Here is a 17696-nt window from a genome sequence, read left to right as displayed (position 1 = left end):
TTTTGGGGGATTGTCTCTCTTCCCCTTTGTGATTTAGGGGCGTAGCTGAGGTGGGCAGGTTGGGCATGTGCCGCGAGCGCAGTCAGGACTTAGGGGTGGGAGGCTGCCCAGCCTGACAGCTTAAAGCAACCCACCAGGCCTGGAGAAACAAAGATGGCCACACCAGCTTCTCTGACTATCTAATGCAAATTGTAGAATAGCATGCTTCATTTGCCTAAAGCCCCCTTTACAGGCAACCATTATCACTTGATTGGCAGATTGAAGGAATTGACAACATTTTTGCATAAAATAACTGTCACCTAATCATCTCTATTTCCCCTCATTAGCTAAAAGTAAACTTAGTAGCTGTTGTTTGCTCAGATGGGCGTGTGTTTATGTGAGGGATTATCTGGCCAGCAGATTCCATTGTCTTCTTGCAACATGAGTAAACAAGGTACTCATTGTGTATGCAAGGCAAACAAGACTGGACGAATTTTATTCAAATGAAGCTGCCGAATGATGGTTTTTATGCTGGCTAAAAACCCACAGCTAACGACAAGTAGATGCATAGTGCACAACTGCCTGCTTTTACATGTAACGATTATCGCTCACTTTCAAAATTTGTTCAAGCGTCTGAGCGATAATCATTGCGTGTTAAAGTGCCTTAAGACACTACACCTACTTTGATAAACCAGTGCTGTCCACATGAGCAGTGCAGCTTGTAGTGTCTTAGACTATTTATGCATGCTATGCACAGAGTGCATCAGGTTATCAGAGAAGTGGTTCGGCCATCTTTCTTTCTCCATAGCCCAGAGGGTTGCTTTAAGATACCGATTGGTGTTGCACCTGTCTTGCACTCTTACACAAGAAATCAATCAATTGTAACTGACTGGTGGCTGTAACATTTATAACTGTGAGGAACATAAAAGGAACCGCACTGATAAAAGAAGCCCTGCAATATTTCCTGTATTGTCAGCCCAGCTCCATTTGTAGAGGGGGTGAAGGACCAGTGACATCACGCTCACATGACAGGAGTCCACACGTCCTTCGACAAATAGTTCATCTGCATTGATTTTCCAAACAAAACTAACAACAGTACAATTATAAGCATACAATGCTATACTTATTGAGCACTACGTCAAAAACTCTCTTCACTCAATATTTGGGCGTATAAGCTATGCCCGGTAAGTTCAAGTAAAGATAGAGATTTTCAGATTCCAATAGAGTCCATTGAAAGGGGACCTTCCAATGAGTGGTCGTCAGTATGCCAGTAGTATTGCGACCTCTGTTGGATCTTCTGGTGATAAACCGTTTGTGGACTAACGCTTAGATCAGACTAGCAATCTGTACAGTGGACTTTCAACATGTTCATTTGTCCCCTTATTCTTGCTGGACCACCATGAGCAACAAACATAACGTTGTTGTAGCAAACAACAGTGGTCAGAAGGATAAGGCAAGGCTAAGACGATTATCCCTTAAGGGGGTATAGTGAGAAAAGACACAAAGGTGTTAAATAATTAAATAAGTGCTAAATGAAAGGTAGATAAATAGAGAATTAAGGTAGGGAAGGGTATAGAATGCCCACTGATTCATCTACTCCACTTACCCCAGTAAGCCCCGGAAGTCTGGAGAATCCAGGAAAGAGGCTAACATGGCCAGGGGCCCAAATCTAAATTGGGTGTGTCCTCCATCCCCATTTCCTCCATAGGCATTAAAAAGTTCATTTGCTGAATAAACTCCAACACTTTTTGGGGTGGGGCCTCCACCAGTGGCAGGGGATCACTGTTCTTGCTGCTGTCAGGAAATATGGGAGTAGCCTTTTTTATCTTGGTGAAAGACCCCTGGATATTGGACAGTAGGGCTAGTTGGTGGGACATGGCTACTTTGTTTCAAGAGACTTGCTCATATATCTGAAAGACCATATCCCAGGAGCTTCTGAATTCCCGGGCACTCCCATTATATATGGAGTTCCAGTCCCGGAGCCACATCTCCACAGGTGTCTGATACTGCAAGGTATATATGGTGGATGAGGTCAGGAGAGCTCTACCACCTGGTAAGCAGCCTGCAGTTTTTCTCCGTACAAGCCAATGGTAGCCTATGGGCAAACATAAAAGCTCTATCCCAATCAGAGTCCCGAATCTCTCCCTTTGGTAAACGGAAGGTAGCCCAGGGCGTAATTCTCTTGTAAGATCTAGTAAGATGTAGATCTTTGAGGGGGTGTGGGTAGGGGGATTCTTTTTTAAACCTTTAGAGACAAAGCCAAATTTTGGAAATCTGACATGTGTCACTTTAACATAGAATAACTCCATAAACATTTTGCATAACCAAGTGATTCTGACATTGTTTTTTCACCACATATTTTATTTCATTTATGTGGTAAAAATAGACCAATAGAATTTGTGTATATTTATTAAAAGCTCCAAAATTGGGAAAAGTTTGAAAAAATTGTCACTTTTTTTCATTTTTAATTGCAATATCTCAAATATGTGTAAACATACTGTACACATTTTTGATAATATATATTTCCATCTGTTTACTTTATTCTGGACGCACATTTGAAAAACTTTAGTTTTTTTTAACCATTTAAGAGACGTACAAATTTAACATTGATTATTAACATTTCGAGCAACATTTTGTTTTCCTACACCGAGTCAAGATCGCAAAGGCTCATAGGTGTCAGAATGATAGATACCCCCTCAAATGACCCAATTTTAAAAACGGCACCCCTTAATATATTCACTGAGTATTTTGACTCCACAGTTTCTTTTCAGGAGTTACTACAATTTAGAGGAGAAAAAATAACATTTCATATTTTTGCAAATATGTCATTTTGAAGACAGTATTTTTTTCCATAGTGCACATGAAAATGAGGAATTGCACCCCAAAATGGATACCCCTGTTTGTCCTGTGTTCAGAAACCTACCCACTGTGGCCCTAATCTTATGTTTGTATACATAATGGGGCCCAAACCGAAAGGAGCAGCCAGTGGCTTCAGAACAGAAATTTGGCTTGGAGGTGTTTTAAGCCCATTGCACTCTTGTAAAGCCCTTGAGTGTACAAAACGACCCCCACAAATGATTCCATTTGGAAAACTAGACCCCTTAACGAACTCATCTAGGGATTTACTACGTATTTTGACCCCACAGTTTAAAATGAATCTAAGCAAAGCAGAAGGGAAAAAATTACGATTTTCATTTTTTGGCAATTGTGTCATTTTAAAAACTATTTTTTGTACAGCACACCTATGGATGTAGACTTTCACCCCAAAATGGATCCCCCTGTTTGTCCTGTGTTCAGAAACATACCCGTTGTGGGTCTAATCTTATATCTGTATGCGCAACAGAGCCCAAACGGAAAGGAGCAGCCGGTGGCTTTCAGAACAGACGCACGCAGAAGCCAGCGTATGGTTAGAAAATAAAGATCCCATAGGGGGACATCGCCGGAGGCCTTAGGTAAGTAATTTCACCTTCCCTCACTGATCGGATCCGTGACAGGAGGTGAAATTTTAACTTTTTAAAAAACTTTTATACGATTGCCGTTATCCATTGTATAGCTGTGATCATGAGACCAGGGACCACATACCGAGGCCCCCCATGAAATCTTCAGGCTCTTGGCTACATTTGGTAGCCAGGAGCAGGGAGATTTTAAATTACCATGGCAACCACGATTTTGCACATGCGTCTGCCATATTGGCGATGGACGCATGCGCAAAATCCAGGGTAAGGTCATGGATAAATCTGGGGGCCTTAGGTACTTAATTTCATCTTCCCCCATGATCTGTGAGGGTAGATGAAACTTAAATTTTTCATGTGGCCGGGAACTGCATACAGCGGTCCCTGGTGATATCTCTTTACTCTTGCCTACACATGGTAGCTGGGAGTCAGAGAGATTTTAAATTTCCCGGGGTGCAAGCACTACTGTGCATGTGTCCAACGTTTACGTCTTGCGCAAATGCGCAGAAGGCGACGTAAGGTCCTGCAGAGGACGGAGGTGAGTACTTTCAGCTCCCCTAATAGTTCGGAGCTGAATCTTTAACTTGATTTAACTTTTAATTCATTTTTATGTGATCGTCGGTATCCGGCGGATACCGGCAATCGCGTGAAAGGGAACCGCTCACAGCGGCCCCCCGCGACAGCTGTTTCTTTCGTAGTAGGGGTGAGGTCCTCTGTGAACATTTTAAAGAACTTGGGAGTGAACCTGTTTGGTCCCAGTGATTTCCTGTGGAGGGATGTCTTAAAGACCTCACTAATTTCTTCTTTGGAGAAATCTTCTTCCATTGATCCCTTGACTGCCTCTGAAACCACTGTCAGAGCTGTGTCATTTCTGTTGGTGACCATTCGTGTCTGGAGTGAACTAAGGTTCATGTCATCAAACTGGCCTTTGAGATTATACAGGTCTTGGAAGTACTCCCTAAAAGCCTCTCCTTTCCAGTTAGGGTTATGTACCTTACTCCCGGACTTATCATGGATGTGGGGGATAAAAATGTGCCCAATCTTATTATGAAGGAAATGAGTGAAGGATGACCGCTCTTGTTAGCATGTTCATCCAAGTATCGTTTTAATATATCCCAAAATCGTAGTTATTTTTTATCCAGGGGGCTTTTCAGCTCTTCTTTATTATGCTCGTGGAGGATCTCACTTCCTTCCTTCATGACTCATTGTTTAAAATTTTGTTCCACTGGATGGAATTCCCAGAAACCCCTGAATATAGGAACCTTCAGTGGGCTTATTTGCTATCAAAATACAACAGTTTTCAGGCAGGAGAAAATTGTGTTATATGCTTCCACCACATTTGTAATATGTTTTCAGATCCTTTTGGACAGTTTGCAAAGGGGCATGGCTTAAATTGCACCAAAAATTGTACCAAATTGCTGTGAATTTTTCCAAAATTTTGACTCAATTATTTGGCATACACTAAGCCATTTCGTACGTGGTCTAAACTAAGGCCTCATGTCCACGGGCACGCATGGTTTCAAGTGTGGAATCCCACAGCAGTTTCCACCCGTGCCCGCAGCCACGAGACCTAAAGAGACACTATCTTACCTGTCCGGCTGCTGTGCGAGTCTTCTCTGTCGCAGACGGATCTTCTTTCTTCTGCACGCCGGGCGTGTCTCGGCACGCCGCGGGCATGTGCCGTGCTTTTTTCAAATTTCCTGCTTTCCTGCAGATCTGCGGCAAGGACAGAGTGTCAGATACATCTGTGCCGCGAATTGAACGACTTCCATTGACTTCAATGGAAGCCGTCCATGCGGGAATCTGTAGAAAGTGGAGCATGCTTCTTTTTGTCCCCCAAACGTGCAATCAGCACGCTGGGAAAAAATGACATCCGGAGGTATTTAATTACCTGCAGATGCCCAATGATTCCCTATAGGCAAATTAATCTGCAGATCGCATGCGCAGGAGATGGCGGATTTGCTAAGTGAATTATGCCCGTGGACATGAGGCCTTAGACTACACAATCGAAAAATTCAACAGATTTATGATTCCTTGAAAAACATGGCACATTTTCAGACTGTCTAGTCTAAGTTTGCACAGTCTAAGGGTGCGTTCACACGAGCGTGTTTTTGTGCGTACATATGTACGCACAAAAACACGCTTCTATTTGCAACAGTGCATTCCCTATGGTGTGTGCACATGTCCGTACTTTGCAGGTGCGTGCCTGCAAAGAGAGAACATGCGTGCACCATAGGGAATGCACGCATTGTTTTCAATGTAGCCGCGGCTACTGCCGGCGGCTCCATTGAAAATAATGCTCTGCCGGACCCCTGCATTCTTTTTCAGGGAAGGGCTTTACATATAAGCCCTTCCCTGAAAAAGAAACATTTCAGTGTAAAAAAAAAAAAAAAAAAGTGCAGGCATTCTCTTCAATAGAGCCGCGGCTGCTGCTGCCGGTGGCTCCATTGAAGACAATGGTCTGCTGGCACACCTGAATTGTTTTTCAGGGTAGAGCTTTACATATAAGCTCGCGTGGGACACAGCAGCGGCCGACAGGTAAGTAATTTTTTTTTTTTACACTACTTTTAATTGGCTCATCAGGGAAGGGCTTATGAACCCCTTCCCTGAAAAGCCATTGACAGCTGCCGCTGTCCCCGACTCTGTACTGCTCTCACAATCAGAGCTACCAGCAGGCGGGGATTTTAAATCTCCGGCTACTGATAGCTCAGAACTACAGAGCCGGGGACAGCGCCAGAAGTCTCGGCTGAGCCCCGGAAGCTGAAGGGAGGTGAGTATTGTTTTTTTTTTTTAATACACTTTTTTAAATGGCTTTTCAGGGGAGGGCTTATGAAGCCCTTCCCTGAAAAGCCATTGACGGGATGCCGGTAGCAGGATTCTCTACTGCAGCTGTCATGTGTGACAGCTGTGGTTGAGAATTGAGGAATTCCCTTTGCTGCATCTGCCACAGATGTAGCAGCAGGGAATTCTTTTAACTAGCGGGAGTGAAGGAAACATCTGCCGCATGCGGCGGATGTGTTCTTCGTGCCCGCGGGGGTCACGGCAGCGGCGGAGAGGTAAGTTTTTAAATTTTTTTTATGTTTTGCACTAAAATGTTTCTTTTTCAGGGAAGGGCTTATATGTAAAGTCCTTCCCTGATAAAGAATGCAGAGGGCCAGCAGGTAATTGTTCTCAATGGAGCCGCCGGCAGCCATTGACAACAAGCACGCAGCTGTGTTCATGCGTGTTTTTGCTCGTACCTAGGTGCGGACGTATGTACACACCTAAGTATGCACAAAAACACGCTCGTGTGAAAGCACCCTAACTTATAGACAGCATTATTAAAAAAAGCCTTAGTGATGTTGCAGCCTCTAATTAGGATTGCAAACGGTCCAGAAATTTCTTGACAGTCTATGAAAAAAGGGTATTTTTTAAATTTTGACATCAGCATTTAAATGTCCCAAGTATTCTGTTAACATACAGTGTAATGCAATATTTTAGTATTGCAGTATACTGTATAGGCAGTCAAACGAGCACAAGTTCAAAACCCATTTGGGGACTAAAAAAAGTAAAAATAAAGTTAAAAAAATATTCAGTTTAAAACCCCTTTTACCAGTCGTCACACCAAAAATTGAAAATAATTTTTAAAATTTAAAAATCACGCCCGATTTATTAAAATATCAAGCTATTAATCTGCAGGGTGAATGCTATCAGTACTAGAATTGTGTTTTTATTTGTCTCCTTGTCACCAGGAAAAAAAATAAAATAAAATGTGGTCAAAAAAATCATAATACATTTTTTTAAAGGTATTTTTTCTAAGTAGGACAGCATAAAACAAACTATATGACTTTGGTATCAAATTAATTATACTGATTCACAGAATAAGGCCTCAGTCACACGGGCGTTTTAACACAAAAATTTTCAAACAGAAATGTAAGAGCAGTGCAGAAAAAGAGCCGGCTGGACGTGGCTGAGCCCCAGCAGCTGCAGAGAGGTGAGTATACTTTTTTTTTTTTAACACATTTTTGGATTGATTTTCAGGGAAAGGCTTATATTTTAAGCCCTACCCCGAAAAATCACTGCAGAGCTTGCTGGCAGCCCATTGGTTTCAATGGAGCCGGCTGTATTGCCAGCTCCATTGAATTCAATGGGAGAACATCGCTCTCCTCTGCTATAGCTGTGACAGCTGTGGCAGAGGATCCCAATCTTCACTATATGTTCTCAATGGGGTAGGCGCTGCTGACGCTGGCCCAATTGAGCACAAGGTCGCATCCAGGGGTTATACGCAGAACACTGGTTTGCCGCAGAACGCAGTTACGTGCGTTCTGCGAACCGGTGACCTATAATTTTCGCTACAGGCGTTTTTCCCCGCTTGTAGGATTCGCACATGTGACCGCTGCCATTGCAAAGCATTGGTTCTATCTAGTGCGAATTTTTTGACTTGCGGAAAAACGCCCGTTCAAAACGCCCGTGTGACTGAGGCCTAAAGATAACATTTTTACTGAAACATGAACGCAGTAAAAACAAAATCCCCCCAAAAGCACTATTGCGTTTTTTTCCATCTCACTTGTTTAAAAGTTTTCTAATACATTATGGTACATTAAATTCGTACCACCGAAAAACTAATTTTACCCCACTATAAAAACAAGCCCTCATGTAGTTTTGTCACCCTAAAAATAAAAAAGTTATAATTTTTTGAAAATGGGGAGGAAATAAATAAAACTCCATTTACTCCTAAGGAAGGCAGTTAAACAGGTTCTCCAGGCATTTACTACTGATGACCTATCTTCAGGACAGTTTATCAATAGTTGTTTGGCGGGCGTTCGCTGCTCAGTATCCCCACTAATCAGTTGATCATCCAGTCTGCTGTCATAGCAGATAGGCCAGACATCCACATCGGTGGTCAGAACCAGAAATGTAATGGAAGGCTTCACTCCTATTGGAAAGGAAGCCACCTGTTATGTTTCCTGCCCTGACGACCGATGGGAATGTCTGTCCTCTCTGCACTGACAGCGGGCTGTATAATCAACTCATCATCGGGGGACCCCGCTGATCAACTACTGATGAACTGTTCTGAGGATATGTCATGAATATTAAATCCCTGGAATAGCCCTTTAACATAGGAGCCAATGGGCTATGTATGACACCTATGGCTATTCAGAGACGTAAGTTGGTGTCTTCCACAGGAGAATAGTCCTGACTAGAAATGAGCGAACCTACTCGGCCACGCCCCTTTTTCGCCCGAGCGCCGCGATTTTCGAGTACTTCTGTACTCGGGTGAAAAGATTCGGGGGGTGCCGTGGGTGAGTGGGGGTTGCAGCGGGGAGTGGGGGGGAGAGGGAGGGCTCCCCCCTGTTCCCCGCTGCTACCCCCCGCTCCGCCACGCCTCCCCCCGTCCCCTGGCGCCCCCGTATCTTTTCACCTGAGTACGGAGGTACCTGAAAATCGCGGTGCTCGATCGAGTAATTACTCAAAACGAGTATATTCGCTGATCTCTAGTCCTGACATAAAGCAGACCTCTGTGCTATATCTCTGACTTAATATGAACAGTTCCTGACACTGTAAGTTGTGATTGGAGCTAAAGGGCTATTCTAGCCTCAGACATTCCTTTAAAATCCAAAAATGAAGAAAAGTATAAAGAAAAAAATGATAAAATGCTCCTGTTTTTCGTATTTATCCCCGTTACATTAAAAATACAAGCCCCATGTAGCAGTGTAAACCACAAAATACACAGCAGCAAACATTTTCGTTTTACAAAATGAGATGCAAATACATGAATCGACCAGCAGATGGCGCCCTAGACAACAAAAAGTTCTTGTTTCCCAGGACAAACTTTCAAACACTTTCTCCTGTTACTTGGGAAAGTTGAATGTATTTTACTGTTGGACTTTCTGCCACCCGTCTTGTTCTCTGTCCCATACAGAGGACTTCAATGGAGAAAATGTTTCCAGTGGCAACACTTTCCATGAAGATAAAACCAAGGTTTGTCAGTTAATATTCCACTTTGACAAAGTTTTTCCTTTTCAACTGACATCCCCCATCAAGCCGCTGTGATGCTCCCCCCTTGCTAGTGTGTCTCAGGGGCAGGGCTTTCCATTAAAACGTGAATCACTAGGCTCCTTCTATATCCCCTGCCTACTCCTTGCTGTGCTGCCTGCACTGGACACTTTTCTTCAGCGCTGGATTCTTTAGAATACTGGTTATTTCTGAAAACTCCACGAGACACTGGAGCTTGGCCCCTCCATACCGTGTGAAGCCAATTCCCAGGTACCTAACTTTTTAATATCACTTGCAGAACCAGATTCACCAGGGCAATGCAATGATAAAATGACATTTCTTCTTCTGGTCACCATTGATACTGCCCATAATAATTCATTTTCTATACAGTTTTCTGCATGAAGCACAGAACTTCTGCACAGGTAGCAATGGGAGATGTACTTTATAACATTGCTGGCATTATAGGCATTTATAATAGTTCTCACCGGTGGACACATGCTCAGGAATAAGGTGCTTATGCTGCCATCAGATGCACGTTTTAGAATATTCTATTAACCACAATGGCCTATGTACTAAAAACATGCGTGAAAATGTAGCTTTGTGTTGGGATTAGTGACAAATTGTTTGAATGGTACTTATCATTTACTATCTGAGATATAGACTCCGTATTTGGTCCATGCTTTACAGACCGTAGTGATACGGGGATAATGTAAGTCTATGTATGTATTCATGTCCAGATTTTTAAGGGACGTTTTTTAAAAATGCAGCATGCACTAATTTTTCTGTATTTGCATTCATTGATATTGTTTTCTATTGGGTAAATACATATTGGTACTTTTTCAGTAGAAAAAAACACAATGACAGCAAACATAAAGGTGGATACATGCTGATGAAATACTGATGACATACGGTTGTAATGTCATCTGTAACACGTCCATATTACGGACGGATCCGTATTACAGACGTGGGAAATTACGCTTGTCTGAAGCTAGTTCATATATTTGGTGCTGTTAGTCCTTAGGATAAGTCATCAGTAGTTGATTTGTGGGGGTCCGCAGCTGATCCTTGGCCCACTGTCAGGATGCACAGGGCTGGAAGCAGATATCACTGTCCGTATTGGAGTGGCCCGGTTTGGTACTGCAGGGACAGATCCCATTGAATTCAAATGAGAGCTAATAGATGTCAATGCAGCGGTGCTGTGCCCATACCCACAAATTGCAAAAAATCCAACTTTTGTGTTTTTTTGTGATTTGCAAGTTGAGGTTGTGGCAACTTGCGGGTCGCATTGAGTTCTGTTGGCTTGCAAAATTGAAGGGCTACAATATGCTCTTTAGTAGAGCGATCTCTGTTGTGGCAAAAGTAACCATGTAGCCCTAGCCTTAATGAGGCAGTTCAAAGATGTGCCAAATCTATCACACTTATGCATGTTCTTTGATAGATTTGGTGCATGCTTGACTCGGTTTCCTACTTTATACCTTTTTTTGGTGGTATCGTTTAAAACAGTTTTTTGCACCTAAAAACTGGTGCATGCCAGTACTAAACCCGGCGCATTTCTCCTTATGTCCTGTATGTCATGTCTTTGAGGCAGCCAGGTAAGAATTAGGATCTTTGTTGACAGTGGCTTATAGCCGCTGCATGAATGGGATGCCCATTGCCCTTCATGTTGACTCCATAGCTCCATTTAATCATTTATACTGGTTTTCATGCTTCAATGTATATAGCTACATTCTAAAAAGTCATTGATATACAACTTTCTAATATACTTTGTGCTTCGATTCCCTGAAAATTTCTCAATACATGAGAGAGGTTTGTATGGTTTAGTTTACAGAGCATTGTCTAGACCAGTAATGGGGAACCTTTTAGAGACCAAGTGCCAAAACTGCAACCCAAAACCCACTTATTCATGGCAAAGTGCCAACACGGCCAATTACACTGGACAATTATCATTCAAAATTCTTCAAACGAATGAATTTGATCTATAATCGAGCAGTGTAAATGCAGGAAAAACTGCCCACTATTCGTGTGCAGTTCGTTATCACTGAGTTTCAAGGCTTAAACAGATGGGCGTGAGCCGCTACACAGCGTAGTGGCGCATGAACCAGGGTTTTTCTTTTCTCTGACTTTTCTAACTCTGCACTAGTGCACACGAGTTTGAAAAAACAGCAGGGCAGGCTCTATCTTTACCATACGTGCTTAATACTAATACTTTCAATTTAAACTCGCTACCTTCATCCACAAAGCCCTCCACAGTGCAGCGCCCCCCTATATCGCCTCCCTCATCTCAATCCATCACCCAGCCCGGGCCCTCCACTCTGCTAACGAAACCAGACTAAGCATCCCTTTAATTCGAACTTCTCATTCTCGCCTCCAAGACTTCTCCAGAGCAGCACCAGTCCTCTGGAACGCACTACCAAAGGCTACCCAGCAATCCAGGACTCGCAGAACTTCAGGCGTGCTCTAAAAACGCACCTCTTCAGGGAGGCATACCGCATTCCCTAAACAAACCCCTCTGTACTCCGCCTGATAACATGCTCCCTGACCTACTGACTGCAATCCCTGCTAGTCATCATAAACCGCTCCTGCAGTCATACTGTTTCTGCCATCACACGGCCAAATGTCTGACCATTGTCTATGTGTATAGAATCCATCACTCTCCACCTCGCCATACCGTGCACATCTCCAGCCCCTTTACCTTCTGTATCACCCCATTATCTGTAGTATGTAAGCTCGTTGGAGCAGGACCCTCACCCCTATTGTTTCCATCAACTGATTACTACATGTAACCGTGGTTCTGTAATTTTTGTATTTTTTGTCTTTCTGTATTCCCCCTGTCTAAGTAAGCGCTGCGGAATATGTTGGCGCTATACAAATTAAGATTATTATCATTATTATTACTATGTATGGCCAAGATAGTGCAAGTCCTATCTTTTCTCGCCCAGACTATTAACTTGCAGGTATACAGCTAGTGAAAACTGTAATAATGGGACAAAATCACGCCCATCTGTTTATGCCCTTAGTAAACATAAAAACTATCACTGGAATGCTGGCTTCTCGTTACGTGTAAACGCTCCCCGCACAGCGCTTCACATAGAAGGTGAAGCGCTGAGCAAGAAGCCAGCGAGAAGCCCGCAATCCAGTGTCAAAATGCCCATTTACACAGGACGGTTATTGATCAGAATTGTTCAAATTCCTCCGCGCCCGCTGCAATTTGAGCGATAATTGTCCCACATAAATGCATGCAGCAACTGAACGACGCGCCATTCAGTGTAAAGAGCAGTTGGTCACTTTTGAACGACTGTCTGTGTAAAGTGAATGAAGGCTTGGGGGGGGGGGGTGCCTGTGTAAATACTCTGCACAGGCGGTAATGACATCAGCACTCATGCAGTCGTACACCGGACTGTCGTCTGTGCTGGGGAGACATAGGTTCACCACCACTGGTCTAGACTGAATACAATTGTATAACCCTCTCTACCTGGCCAGATGACCTTCTTCAGCGTCTTGTGTAGCTACATGAATCATCCTTCTCCTGGCTCTGTCTCCTCCCCTCTAATGTTCTGCGATACCACTGTCAGCCCATTGGCACCCCCAAAATGCAATCACTAAGTTCTGCTACTGTATGCTATATTAAGGTTCTGACCTTATATCTATGTAGTGAGGTTGATTTGTGCTATATTTGTTTGCTTCTGGTGCTGCACTTATGTTATGGGCTTGCTTCTGGCATTGTTTCTGTGTATTGAGGTTCGTCTTTGCTGTATTTATGTTATAAGCTTGGTTCTGGAGATGTATTTATGTTGTGAGCTTGCTTCTGGTGCCATATTTATGTAACAAACTTGGTTCTGGTATTGTATCTTTGTACTGAGGTTGGTTCTGTTTCTGTTATGAGTTTGGTTCTGGTACAGTATTTATTCACTGATCTGTTCTGCTGTGGGTACCTTCTATCTTGCTGAATATAGACAGACTGCCTGTGCAGCGTCCCATTGGGAGACCCCGGACACCTGACATACGTGGGGAGCTGGGAGGTTAGAATGTTGACTTTCCACGATGGCACTTACCATGCTCCTTCCTGGAGGGACACATGCAACCAAGGCCAGAGTAGCACTGCAGTCCACCTCGAACACCCCTAGGATAGGGAATGCCCACCAACTGGATAATAGGGGGTCAAATTGTGACACGTGATGCTACCGTTCCTACACACACTGGTATGACCCTCGGCGGATAAGTAATTCAGCCACAGACAGTTCTCAAGTACCACGGGTCTCTAGGAACAGTTAGAGCCTGGCATAAACATTACTTGAAATGAAGAGCAGACAATACAAGGCAATTAAATTGTAGACTTCACAGTGCAGGTAAATAAACAGACTTCAAAGATCAGTACCTCCACACAGCTCTTCTAGACTTAAAGACGCACATGTGTGAACAGAGATTATTGACTTGTAGTACCTCCACCCAGCCTTGAAAACGCGTGGGTCAGACAGACAAAGGGTGTACCTCTATGCGGTGATCCAGACTTCAGACGGCTACATAGAAAAATACTAAATCAGATAGTACCTCTGCACTGGGCCTTGTGGGAACAAAGTCAAACTTACTGATGCGCTCTATGGGGGCTCACTCAATTAGCATCCAATCACATGCAGAACGGGAATCTCTCCTTCTCTTCCATGCTTCAGCACACAAGGGCTGAAGGTGCCCTGATGTGCCCGGACCTCTTGCACCACCAAACTCCTGAAGACATGGACTGAACTCTTTTCCCACTCTCAATCACTCATATTTATAAACTCTATCATACCATGTGACATGACAGACTTGATACATTTACATGCAGGCTTTGGATTTTATGAGAAATTAACCTCTCAGCCGCTGCAGCTGTGCAACATACATACTGGAGATGACAAGACAGTTTTGCACAGTGCATAAAAACATAAGACATACATGTATGACATTTATAGAGGGGACCAGGATGAAGTACTGGGTCACTACACCTGTCAGCGCAATATATATAGTTTTTACTTATGTTGGGGGTGAGACCAAAATGAAATTCTGCACAGGGTGACATCTTACCTAAAGCCAGGACTGCTAACTATATAAGGTTTGCCAACACAAGATGTGGCCATGGCTTACCCTGGCAAGATCAGCTGTTTGCCAAGAGTGCTGGGAATGGGACTATGGGCACAGTGAAGCCTGGAGGCTTCTGAAAGGAGTCATCTCTGATCATACAACCCATTTAACTCTGTCCTATACTGATCTGACAAGGGTTCCTGTACTCTGTATACACGCACAAAATCAGTAACCAAATACATTAATATATAACATGGAGCTATAGTGACAACTCTTTTCACCTTTGCTCTAGACATGCTTGGTTGACTCTGCTATGGGCAATCATGTTTCCCCCTTATGGTAACTATACTTCTCCAAGAACTTAGTACAAACACCTAAAGACTACTTAGACAGCATTATAAATTGACGTAACAGTAGCATGATACTATCCAAGTATATACACCACACATAATTCAATCCAAGGTGTCTTGGAGAAGTATAGTTACCATATTCGGAAACATGAATGCCCATAGTAGGGTCAACCAAGCATGTCTGGAGCAAAGGTGAAAAGAGTCATTGTGTTGCAGGAAGAGTTTGCAATTCTGTTGACTACAATCATGCTAGACTTCTGGTCCTTTCAAAATACATTGTCTAGTATCGGAATCAGGTATGCTAGAGCTTCAAATCAGTCAGGACTTGGGAAGATTTAATTCCATTTCCGAGGCTAGGAGTACATGATGGCGGTGTTTGTGGTATTCCTTCGGAAAATGTGAATAGCAATTTAGTGCCACCCCCGGCTTTTATGGAAAAATGCTGAAAATTGCAATACAGTTTACAAGAGGCTCATAAAATATTTTACTATCTACAACCATTGAAATTCAAATTACTTACATTTAGCTTAAAGTGGTATTTTGGGACTTTAACTACTGATGACCTATCCAGGATAGGTCATCAATGGTTGATCGACAGTTGTCGGCGCAGCGAGACAGATGTTGTCATCGTTGGTCAGCACCAGAAATGTGATAGCCAGCTTCACTCCCATTGAAATCAATGGGAGTGCTACGTCCTACTACGTTTCCAGCTCTTTTTTGCAGTTAGGACGGGACGTCTGATCCTGACCGTAATGAGGAGCTGACAGGGTAATAGAAGGTAGTGCTCCTATTGATTTCAGTGGGAGTGAAGACCACCATTACACTTCCTTCCCTGATCACCTATGACAATGTCCGGCTCGGTGCACTAATAGCAGGCTAAATGATCAACTGATCGGCAGGGATCAATTAACTATTGATGACCTATCCTGAGGATAGGTCATCAGCGGTAAAGTCCTTTAAACCTTGAAATAATATTTATTGTGCCGACATAAAAGGGTTATTTAGGACTAGAACAATGGCAGGTAGCATGCCAGAAACTGGAAGGACCCCGTTATAGTCAATGGCATCTGTGTAACAACATTGGGGTCTAGCATGTGCCAAATCCGGTGCTTCAGGTATTTTCATTGTTTCCTATAATGGAAACAATCAACAGAAATGCAAGTGTGAATGTGGCTTAAATCAATTAGGAAAGGGCAATATTCAGTAGGTTGGTGGTCAGGCTAAGGGCCCTTTTACATCAAGGGTTATAACAACTGCTGATCAACAAATACCATGTCACTGCCACTGACACTAGTAGAGGATAGCTGGCATTGGGACAAGCCAATAGACTAATAGCATGCCAATCGCTGCTCATTACTACCATTCACACTGGTAGAGGATAGCTGGTAGATGATAGCTGGCATGGGAATGAATGATCAATAGTATGATCGTTCGTCCCGATACTCGTAAGCACATCTTCATGTTTACAAAGGAAGATCTACTGCCAACCAACAATCATTTTTATGCCAGCATGAAAGATACAATCAGGAAGCAAATGAGCGTTTGCTCATTCTTTTACGGATTGCCGGCATATTCAGATGGGCCGATGATCAGGGAAACAAACATTCAGGTGAAAATTTGAGCCCAGACATAACAGCTTGTCTAAAGGGGTCTTTAAAGAACCCATAGCTAATCAAGTCATGGTAATGATGACAACATCAAGAGAGGAATATACTGATCTTGTGAGAGGCAGGGACCTGTCCACGTATATGATTATGTTAGTGAGAACAGGGTTGCATGTGAAGGTTCAGTGACATAAAGATATTAAGGATAGAATATCCTGTAGCCAATCAGATCATGATAGCGGAAGAATACAAGTGTGCTGATCTTGCAGGAGGTAATTACCTATATACTTACAGTACGTAAGGGCTGAGTTGCATGTGAAGGGTCAGTGAAATACAGTGAGTAAGTATGGAACATCCTGTAGTCAGTTAGATCATAGAAAGATAGCAGCAGAAGACAAGTGTGATGATCTTGTAGGAGGTTTAAGGCCTCCTGCACACGGGCTGATATTTGCTGTGGAATCCGCGGTGGGCGTCTGCACCACAGATCCGCAGCAAACACTGCTCATAGCATGCTATGGGAAATCGATTCTTCCTGCACACTTGTGGAAACCAATTACAGTTTCCGCAAGCAGAAGAAAATTCACAGCATGCTCTATTTTTGCACAGATTCCGCACAGATGGCTTTCATTAAAGTCAAGGTTGTGGATCCCGCGTCATCACTGCCCACGGCCAAGGACAGGGGTCACCTGTCCAAGGCTTCACTGCGGATGGTGCAGAAGCGCCGTCCGGCGTGTGGGCGCACATGGGCAGTAGAGATTTTTTTCTAAATCTCCTGCTTTCCCGCGGAATCCACAGCCCGTCCACAATTCAATTACGGACGGGCCACGGATCGGACAGCTTCCAGTGACTTCAACGGAAGCCATCCATGCAGGAAGCATGAAGATGAAGCATGCTGCACCAAAAGGTCTGCAAAAGAAATCTGCATATTTTAATTCAGCTGCGGACGCCCATGTTTTCCTATGGGTGGCTTGAACTGCAGCTCGTCTGCGCAGGGCTTTCCACAATTTAAATTGCCCGTGGACATTGGGCCATTTAGACACAATGATTATCGCTGAAAATTCGCTCAAAATCTGTCTTTTTTTGAGTGATAATCGTTGTGTGTAACTGCACTGATATCGTGCAGTTTTTGTTATCCCGTCGCTCATCGTGGTCTTTCAGCATGCTGAAAGACAGCGATGAGCCTTATCAGTGATTCATAGCAGGATACAGCAGATAGTATTGTTTCAGCTGTATCCCGCTCCCTGATGACAGGCGGGTTATGAAGAACGCAGCGGTCCAGC

The 17696-nt window shown here is 43.5% G+C and overlaps 1 protein-coding gene across 2 annotated transcripts in view; it reads left to right on the top strand.

Moving 5' to 3' along the window:
* Window positions 1-9344: 9344 nt before the first annotated feature.
* Window positions 9345-17696, top strand: part of PLEKHH2 (pleckstrin homology, MyTH4 and FERM domain containing H2) — a 174293-nt gene continuing 165941 nt past the window's right edge. Inside the window, exon 1 of one of the 2 annotated variants that reach the window (XM_066595567.1) lies at window positions 9345-9392. In XM_066595567.1, coding sequence (XP_066451664.1) covers window positions 9352-9392 — 41 coding nt within the window. In that variant the 5' untranslated portion in view covers window positions 9345-9351. Of the gene's footprint in view, window positions 9393-9582; window positions 9678-17696 lie in introns of those variants that run through there. The other variant, XM_066595568.1, reaches the window with a different exon arrangement.

The sequence above is a fragment of the Eleutherodactylus coqui genome, chromosome 3 (genome assembly GCF_035609145.1).
Source record: "Eleutherodactylus coqui strain aEleCoq1 chromosome 3, aEleCoq1.hap1, whole genome shotgun sequence".
In the NCBI taxonomy this organism is placed as follows: Eukaryota; Metazoa; Chordata; class Amphibia; order Anura; family Eleutherodactylidae; genus Eleutherodactylus; species Eleutherodactylus coqui.
The sequence above is the reverse complement of the archived record's forward strand: the minus strand, read 5'-3'. Positions and strand labels throughout refer to the sequence as shown.